The 10,736-nt window shown below is 36.6% G+C and overlaps 1 protein-coding gene across 1 annotated transcript; it reads left to right on the top strand.

Moving 5' to 3' along the window:
* The first annotated feature begins 768 nt into the window (after positions 1-768).
* LOC129405077 (mucin-5AC-like) lies at positions 769-10,404 on the top strand. The gene is made up of 6 exons (XM_055140212.1): positions 769-844; positions 1,562-1,623; positions 2,978-3,145; positions 5,767-5,826; positions 7,556-8,235; positions 9,538-10,404. The coding sequence occupies exons 2-5, from the start codon at positions 1,570-1,572 to the stop codon at positions 8,192-8,194; spliced, it is 921 nt and encodes a 306-aa protein (XP_054996187.1). The 5' UTR covers positions 769-844; positions 1,562-1,569; the 3' UTR covers positions 8,195-8,235; positions 9,538-10,404.
* The last annotated feature ends 332 nt before the right edge of the window (positions 10,405-10,736 follow it).

The following is a 10,736-nucleotide window of genomic DNA, read 5'->3' on the forward strand; positions in this document are numbered from 1 at the left end:
AAGCATGCAAGTTCATAAGTTTGTAACTGTAACTCAAGGTGATTCACTAATAAAAATTAGAAATTTCAAAGGATATTGTTGAAAAATTGTAAAGCATTGGTTAATATGATTACTACTACTATAAAAGATTATTGATATTCTGTAATTTTTTCTTTTACAATTGAAGTGAAAAAAGTCAATTAATAATTTTATAGTAGTAATTTGTCACTGTGTAATGTAAATATTTTTCACTACTATAAGCTAATAATAAACCCTTACATTATTTGATCTTATTGTAATCATTAAAATTAATATTTACCTGTGGGGAAATAAAGGTGATCTGCCAAATAGCAATCCACGTTAGCCTACAATGACAAATCATTACAAGTAAATATCAGAGCAGTTTATTATGAAATAGCTCATTTGGCTTAGGGTTTATGGTCAGGTATCAATAATAACTGATTTGCTTAGAAAAATGTTATGTTATTTAAGAAAACACCTGAAGTGAAGTAAAGGAAAGAATTTTGCTCAATGTATTATCTATAAAATATAATAAATAATTCTTCACTTGTTCTAATGCACAGATAATTAGCCCTGATGACTCTGAAAAATGAAAAGGACAAATGTCATCATTCAAAGCTCATAGCACATTTTTTGAGCTTCAGGAAGCAGGAGGATTATCCCAAAAGCAAATGTTAATTAATAGCAATAATATTTTTGTTCACAGAGATGTGAACAAATTAGAGAAATATAAGTATGGAAAAAAATATAAGGCAAGAATCACTGAAACTCTGAGCTTCCAGACATCAGGAGCTGAAGCAAGCTTAGCATTGTTAGAACAGCAGAAAGAGGATCCCTTATTACGGTATCGGTTTTAAACTTTAAAGATTTTTAACCAATTTTCCTTAGCCTTCTATTACATCTGGTTTCTAATTAGCATAATTTCTATATCAAACCATTTTCTACAGAACTCTATTAATGCATTTCAAAGAAAATATGATAAATAGAAAAATGAAAGCCTAAACCAATTCATAACCTATTAATCTCTAATTTTTCACAAATAAAATGTTAATAACTTAAAGAAAAATGCAGTACTTGAAAAATTGATCTTCAGGTATCCCAAATTGCTTAAAAATATCTTTTTTTAGATAAACTCTAGATGACTTTGATACCTACAAAACGGAAAGCTCTTTTGAATAGTAAGCCAGATGATATCTTAAATTATCCTCAGCTATTGGGATATTTTTTATATCGCAGTAATGTATTTCCAATTTCAGCTTGGAAATCAAAATGTAGAATTGAATATTTTTAATAACATGAGGCCAGTAAATTGTGTTATTTATGCTTTTTTGCATTGGTATTGCAATGCATTTTCTTAAGCAATGCATATACCTCTTGAACTCAATTTATAAATACATAAATTTCCTAACGCAATTTTTTATGAGATTGAAAAATAAGCCATAGGCAAACCAAAACATGGTTAAACATGTTCCCTTGAATAACTATTTATATCAACAAAACTAGTATTTTTTCTCTTCTTCTGCCACTAATGAAACAACTCTTTGTTGCCTACTTCTCAAAGGTCCCAGGATGAAGTCGCTAATTTTGATTGCAGTCATCTTTACTGCCACAGCTTGCTTCTCGGTAAATACTGAAATGTTATCCACACGTAGCTTACCATTTAGTTCCTAACCACAGGACACAGATTCCAGGCATCGTTCTATGGAAACTTAGCATTATTCTATGTTGACTTACCTTTAATGTATGTTTGCCTTAAACAGCAACTTATGTGTGCTGTGATCATTCTCTTACCTTACATTGCAATCTGCATGATTTTTCCTTTCCTACACATGTGGAGTTTCTAGAATTCTTGTGATATATTATAAGGATTCTTGTGATATATATATAATATATATTATATATTATAAGGCTCCTGCAAATCACAATCATGATTTACATTGTGAGTTCTGATTCTACTTCTGCAGCAATATTTATAGTTGTCATTTAGTCATTGGATGGTTCCCCCCAAAAGAAAACTGTATGAAGAAGAAAACTGACTAAAATATATCTTAATTTAAACATGGGTAATTATATAGACTAAATTCAGACACTCTAAACATGTCACTTCCAGCAAGAGCAGGAACTTGATATTTGCACTAACATTTTTCAGAACACATATGTATGTCAAAATTATATATACCTAAATCATATATGTACAGGATGAAGATATTGTCTAAGTTTAGCATTGAAAAAATAAGCCAGTTTCAGTTTGGAAAATAAAATTTCATAAGTTCCTGAAATGCACGTGCTATAACTTTTTTGGGTAATCAAATGTAAGAAGATATTATCTCAACCTGTTTTAAATGGTAATATACAGCTTGAGTCTACTATTTTTCTCTTCAATGAAAGCCTATCTTTTCTTTACACCAGTTTGATAAAAAAAAAAAAAAAGGAGTGCAAGGAACCTGTCTGTTCCATACCAGGTCTCATAATTGGCATCTGATTTAATGGTAACCCTTTATAAGGATGAAGGGAACCAAGTCAGCATTCCCAGGGCCAGAGCAATGGGGGATAGAGGGGAGGCACTTGCCTTGCATTCAGTGAACGCGGTTGATTCTGGGCACTCAACAGGCTTCCTAAGCCCTGCCGAAGTGATCGCTGAGTACAGAGGCAGGGGAAAGCCCTGAACAACACTGGGTGTGGAAAAAAATAAACATTACCTAGAAACTGAAGATGAATTAGCAGTGATGAAAATATTGAGAAACAGGAAGTTTCCTGCTTTCCAATCTCCAAAATCAACTGATCATTCTTGAACCAGAACTGTGTTACAAGGTCCCTCGTGGATAATGATGAAACCAAGCTTCTAAACTTGTGCATAACTTCACTCACCTGAAACTATATCTTTCCTTCATATATAATTTTAATAGGGATGATTGAGATGCAAATATATTCTCCTCTAAATATTGAATAAACGTTTGTATTTCCCATCTCCTTCTAGTGGGCTGATGCACAACAGCAGAGAAGAAACAGACATAACGGATATAATGGACAAAACGGACATAATGGACAAAACGGACATAATGGACAAAACGGATATAATGGACAAAACGGACATAATGGACAAAACGGACATAATGGACATAACAGACAAAATGGACAAAGACAAGTAAGTGTCATTTGTGCTTCTATCTATGTTCTCACACTTTAATTCACTGTGCCGAGGGAGTTGACAACAGACAAAGACATTTGAGTAAACTGACCCATGAAAATGTTAAGATGAAGTCAGAGTCACTGCATTAACTGTGTTCTAATGGGATTAGTGAAGAGATAAATCTCACCTCCAGTTACCATGTCTCTTATCATGCCGGTCTCCTCATGAGCAATAGAAGGAGGAAATTCAGAAAGTGAAAATTAAGGCTTTCCAGATTTTAGTATTAAAATGAATAATTATTTGCTTGCTCAATGTACGTGTCCTTTAATTTCACATACTGATGATTATTCAATAGGAAACATTTCTTAGGATTCTCCACAAAGAGTAGCTACTTTCTAGTCTCAAAGCCATATATGTTTTATAGAATAAATAAGAATATTCAGTATCATCTGAAAGACTGTTTTAACATTAAAAATCCAATTTTCCTCTCTGTAATTTCTTGTTTTCATCACCTGCACTCAATGTTAAAATGAAAGAATGAGATACAGTTACTATAATCTTGCTACAATTATACTTGACAATTGCACTTGCTTTCTTCCTCATGACCACTGAATTCACTGAGGATTTTTAAGTGAATACCCAAAATGACATATGGTACCTGCAACCTGTAGTCATTTTAAGTGCAGAGCAAGGAATGAGACCTGAGCACTGGCACTGAGTGAAACCCAAAATCAACAGCATATGGTCCCTCAAAAAAAGAAAAAAGACAATGCATTCAGACTAAAGACTTATGCTTGACCTATCAGTAAAGAGTTTCTCATGTAGAATGTTAAGGATTCCCTGGGAAGACAAGATGGGAAACCCTAGACTTCCTGGAACCCTGGAGGAAATACATTCTCAAAGTCAATGTAATAGAGACAACTAGTCGAAGAGTGACTGTAACCCGTCAGAAATGAGGCATTCCCAGGGTAGCTGGACTGGCTGCTCCATGGCACTTACAGCTTTTTATGTCTGTGAGTCTGTACAAATGGACTAATCCCTCAGCATTATGGAACGTTCCTAGGTCCACACTGTATTTGAGGGTCTAGAAAAGAGAACAAGATAAAGCTACTAGGACCTCAGTTAATTCACTTTATTCATGACGGTAAATCAAGGAGACACTTTTTCTAGATAAAAAGTTGAATTGTATGCCTCAAGAATGTGGAGTCTAGAAATCTTGGAATGTGTTTTCAGGCTTGTGCAATGTTGTGCATTTAAATTGTGAGTTCTGACACTACATTTGCAGCAACATTTGTAGTTGTTATTTAGTGGTTAGATGGTTCCCCAGAAAAGAAACCTGCATGAATAAAATTGATGAAAAGTTTTCTTAGTTAAAACCTATGTAATTAATAAGGTAAATTCAGGAATTCTAAACGCTAGATTATAATTCTAAAATTTAGCAAGAGCATACCCTTAACAGTTGCACTAACATTTCTCAGAATATATGCCAAAATTATATAGATACCTAGATTTTATATGCAAATGACAAAGGAAATATTGTCTAAAATTAGCATTGTAAAAAAAGCCAGTCACATATATAAAAATCTATATTTATAAAATATAGAGTTGATCCTTGGACAAGAAAGGAGTGTTGAAAGTAGGTAAGGAGATATACATGATAACCTTTCAGTATCTGTATTCAAGCCATAATGCCTGAAAGTAAAAAAGAGGAAAGAGAGAGAGACAGAGAGAGAAAGTGAAAGAGAGAGAAAAACAAGTGCCTGCCACAGAGGCAGACATGGATTAGGGCAGGAGACAACCTGGAGACATTGGTGGTAGATTATATACACTGGTGAAGAGATGGGTGATGGAACATGACATAATTGAAACCCGATTATGCTCAACCTTGTAACTGTATCTCACTGTAATTCCATTTAAAATAGATATATAGAGATGTAGATATAGATGTTTCATCACTCCCTGAAACAATAAATTCTGTAACTTTTCTTGATGTTCAAATGTAAGAGTGTATTTTCCAAATTGTTTGAAACGATAAGATACTGCTTTGAGTCTCTATTTTTTCCCCCTACAAAAAGCCTGGCTTTACCTTATGGCACATTCATAAAGATGTCTGTTCCATAGCAGGACTCAGAATTGGCATCTGAATTAATGGTAACAATAGGATAAAAGAAGCCAAGTCAGCATTCCCAGGGCCAGAGCAATGGAGGCACTTGCCTTGCATGTAGTGAGCCCGGTTGATTCCAGGCATCCCATAGGGTTTCCAAGCCCTGCCAGAGTGATCGCTGAGTACAGAGGCAGGAAGAAGCCCTGAGCAACATTGGGTGCTGAAAAAATCAACACTACCTAAAAACTGGAGATGAATTATCAGTGATTAAAATATTGAGAAATAGGAAGGTTTCTGCTTTCCGATTACAAAAATCAACTGAGCATTTTTGAAATAAGACTGTGTTATAAGGTCCCTCATGGATAATGATGAGACCAAGTTTCTAATATTGTGCAGCACTTCACTCACCTGAAATTATATCTTATATCTCCATATTATATCTCCATATATAATTGTGATAGTGATGGTTGAGCTGCAAAGATGTCCTAGTCTAATTATTGAATGCACATTTGATTTCCCTATCTCATTTTAGGGGGCCGAAAGACATGGGAGGCAAAATAATAGACACAATGGTTATAATGGACAAAGACAAGTAAGTTTCATTTGTGCTTCCATCTATGTTCTCACACTTTAATTCACTGTGTCTAGGAGTTGATAACAGACAAAGACATTTGTGTAAACCGACCCATGAAAACGTTAAGAGATGGAGTCAGAGTCACTGCATTAACTGTGTTCCAGTGGGATTAGTGAAGAGAAAACTCTGTCCTCTGGTCCCCATGTCCTTATAAGGCTGGTCTCTAAAAGCAATAAGTCATTGTCTCAATTGCACAGTGATGTTCAAAGGCTGGTGTCTTAGTTTACTGCCCAAGTACTTCTGATATTTAAAAAATAATTATAATTACAACAAAAAAATGAACATTTGAACCTATTTTGAAAGCTTAGGATGATATTGGTAAATATATTCCTCCATCTTAGAGTCAGCATCTCACTGTATCTAGGCAGTTATTCATATCTAAAAGTTCAGGGAGTCCTAGGGGCCTGAAGTGATAGTACAATTGTTTTGCAGCAGCCCACCTGAGTTGATTCCACAAAACATTTATGGTACCTTGAGTCTGCCAGGACTTATGCTGAGCACAGAACTAGGATAAAGTCCAGAGCACTGGCATGGAGTGAAGCCCAAAACAACTACCTCAATCACCCCCCTCCAAAAAATAATGAAATAATTTATCACATTGAGAATTTATGCTTGACCTATCATAAAACAGAGCAGGGAACATTTTCCCATTTAGAGTTCTAAGGATTCCCTGGGAAGACAAGATGGAAAGCTGTAGTCTTACTAGGAATCCTGAGGGAATCACATACTCCATATCCATGTAAATAGCCACAGTTAGTCAAAAAGTGACCATAACCTGTCAGAAATGAGGCATTCTCAGGGAAACTGGGCTGGCTGCTTTATGGCCCTTACAGCTTTTCATGTCTATGAGTCTATGCAAATGGATTAATCCCTTGACATCATGGAATGTTTTTGGAACTCACTATATTTAAGAGTCTTGAAAAGAGAACAATATATTCTTCTATATTCTCTGTTAAGTCCTTTTATATATGGGGCTGGAGCGATAGCACAGCAGGTAGGGCGTTTGCCTTGCACACGGCCAACCCAGGTTCGATTCCCAGCATCCCATATGGTCCCCTGATTACCGCCAGGAGTTATTCCTGAGTGCAGAGCCAGGAGTAACCCCTGAGCATCGCTGGGTGTGACCAAAAAAGAAAAAAAAAAGAAAAAAGTCCCTTTATTCATGAGTCAACCAATGAGAATCTCTAGATGAAAACTTGAATAGCCTGTCTCAAAAGGTGAAGCATCCTAACTTAGGATTCTATTCTAGACACACAGTTCCACAGTGAAAAAACAGAAATTTGACAAATCCATTGGATAAGCTAAATACTTATGCAGTCATATATGAACCACTCTGATAATCCCGTACCCACAAAGCATGCTTTCTTTCCCTATGAGGATGTTTCTGTAGTTTTTTGACCAACAACACACTACCCGTTGTGGATTACACTGTGTGAAATCTGATACTTTTAGCTTACAAATTACAAATCTAAATCTTTTTTTAGAGCAGACTTTCAGAAGAGTTTACAGCTAATAAACGAGACAGTGTTCAAACTAATCTATTGCTTGGCAACCCCATTGAATTACTTATGGAATGCAGTGAGACACTTTACACTTATTTCATGACAATATATTTTTAAGGCTTGAATTTGTGAAGTTGATATATCTCATCTGTCTAAAGATAACTGCTTTGTATTCTTTCTCTAAGTCTGGAAGAAGTTCCTCCGAAGAGAATGGAATGAATTCTCGTTCAAATTATAATGGAGGACGCGGACAAGATTATAGAGGTCCAAATGGTCGCCACAATCAGAATGGTCCCAACCGTGTAATAGCTTTGGCTATCCTGGATCGCTTCCTGCATAATCCTACTGCGCAAAAACAATCTGCAGCAGCTAGTGACAATGCTGCTGCTACAGCTGCTGCCACAACTACCACAACCACAGCCTCAACAACTACAACCACCACTGCCACTACTACCACCACCACAGCCTCAACAACTACCACCGCTGCCCCTACTACCACAACCACAGAGCCAACAACTGCAACCACTGCTGCTCCTACTACCACAACCACAGAGCCAACAACTGCAACCACTGCTGCTCCTACTACCACAACCACAGAGCCAACAACTGCAACCACTGCTGCCCCTACTACCACAACCACAGAGCCAACAACTGCAACCACTGCTGCCCCTACTACCACAACCACAGAGCCAACAACTGCAACCACTGCTGCCCCTACTACCACAACCACAGAGCCAACAACTACAGAGCCAACAACTATAACCACCGCTGCCCCTACTACCACATCCACAACCACTGCCGCTGCTCAGGCAAAGACTGCTTAAATTCGACCGAGATTGCAAATATATCAACGGCCAAGATCAAGGTAAACAATATTTGCCAAGATATGTTCCACTAAGTGTGTGAATAAAATTCGGGATTTTTGTTTTGTTCTGCTCTGGTTGCCACATCAAAAGTAAGCTCAATGGTACAAATCAAAAGAACTACAAGAATAGTTCAAAGCAGAGAAGAAGCTTTTTTTCCTCTTAGTTCAAGAACCAAATTTAGATTAGTGTTAGAACCTCAAAAGCCGATAAGAACTTAATACAAAACTTTGGAAATCATGTTGTGTAAAGAGTTCAAGATGTTCCAAAGCCAAAAATTGAAAATAATCACTTAAACTTAGGATAAAACTCACCTGAAGGGGATAGTTTGTACATATAAAGGTCAAGCTAGTTGACTCTAGCAAAACCTACAAGTCAAATCTACATATTTGACTTCTGTTTGTAAGGCTAAAATGTGTTTATTTTTGTGAGTTTTTCTCACTTTTAATTAAAAACCTTATCAACGCAAGTTAGCTAGTACCTCTAAGGTCATTAACTCCCAGGGCCTATGGATGGCCCTAACAGAACAGGAATGTTACCCTTTTGGGGGCCACACCTACTGAATGTCCTACGAGGCAGGAGAGTATGGCATAGTTTAGCAATGCTAAGATTAGCCTTGCAACAGAAATCACAACCACAGAAAATCCACCTCGCTATGAGCATTGCCTGAAATATACAATTCCTAATACCACAAAACACCTTAACATAGAAAGTTAAGAAATGCTAGAGTAAAGAGGGCGCTTGCCTAGCATGCAGACAACGTGTGCTTGATTTTTCCCCTCCACACTTGGTTCCCAGAGTCCTGGAAGGAGTGAGCCCTGAGCTCAGAGCAAGAAGTGATCTCTGAGCATTGGGTGGTGCTCAAAAACCAAACACAATGTAAAGCGAAATACTATAATACCATATATTGTCTCTGTTTCTGAATGGTACTTCTGCTTGTTATGAATACAAGCTAGAATCATTGCAATTCTAAATTACATGGAATAGTACCAGTGCTGTTATTGCGCTAAATACTCCTCGTTTGGAATCTCCCATTTAGTACCCTTCAGGCAGAGCTCATTGACTCTGCTTGAAAGGCAAGGAAATTAGGACCATGACTATATTAAGTGACACTACAAAGATCACTAAGTACAAATAGCCTTCACACTCACATTCATTGAATCCACATATTCCTGATTCTAATGTTCTAACCAACACTAAACTACAAAACTTTTGGAGAAGGAAGGTTATAAAACATTTGGAAAAGGAAAGTTAATTAACAGATGCTAATTAATGGGTTTTCTTGTCTTGTTTTCCCTTTACAGATTTTGAAAAGCTGGCTGCTGGTATATTTGTGATCATCGTCTCTCACCAGACTACTTTTACCAAAAGATAGACAAAAATGTAGGGGTATAGATTCTTAGTGCTTCTTCTTTAGGATGGCCATCCTGTAGAAACTTATAAATACACACTATCTTGCAAATGATCACAAGGGCGATAGTCTCATTTCTCACTGTGTACTAACAGCACCTTCACAGCACCCTAATTCTTACATACACTCTGTAACATGGACACTGTGTTTTATGAAAGAAATTTAAAATGCTTTTCAGACTTCCTCCCCAAAAATACATTTGAAGTCACACATATACCATCAAGAAGCAAATGTAAGACTTATCAGTTACATTCGGGAAAGAGAGAGACAGTTGGGGGGGGGGGCAGTTCCCAGCTCACTGCGCTCAGGGATTACTCCTGACTCACTCAGGGAACACTCCTGGCGTGGTTTCCTCATGAAGTGACAAAGATTGAACCCGGCTCAGCCACATGCATGGAAAGCAGCTTGCCTGCTTTACAACCTCTCTGGCCCCTTGAGAGTTAACTGGTTTTTAGATAAATTATAGTGAAGTTAGTCATTACCAGCATACTACCTATAAATAATTTACACAAGATGAAAGAGACATATATGTCTTTGCAAAATTACAGCCATAGTTAACAATACAATGAATCACCAAAAATGCAAATGTCCTCCCAAACCTACTAGGTCATACACTCCGAAAGCATAGTAAAGAATATATTAATACTGATGTAGGTTAAAAGACCTGCAATACTATTTATCAACAGATGATTATCTTCAGGTATTTTCACAGGAAACTTTGTAAAATCCCATAAATCACTTTAACTATCTATTAGTAGTAGAACAGTGAATTTGTGCACTTAATTTAGAAAAACTTGCAACATCTAAATTTTGAACAGAACTAAAGAATAAAAAATATCTATAATCAAATATTTAGTGCTCAGTATTTCAAATGATAAAATTTCAAGGAGTTCGTGGCAAACATTAAAGTCAAGTTCAGCAATAAGGAGATAGGTATTCCCCTGGGAATCATGAATATGTCTAAACAGATTACTAAAGAAGTCAGATATAGGAGTCACAAAAGTTTGGTTATCAAATGATTGTGAAAGACTTCGATAGCTAAGGAGACAAAACCTTGTCCTGAGGAAAAGGAAGCAAAGGTCTAGCAAGCAG

This window comes from Sorex araneus, chromosome 5 (assembly GCF_027595985.1).
Source record: "Sorex araneus isolate mSorAra2 chromosome 5, mSorAra2.pri, whole genome shotgun sequence".
Taxonomy (NCBI): Eukaryota; Metazoa; Chordata; class Mammalia; order Eulipotyphla; family Soricidae; genus Sorex; species Sorex araneus.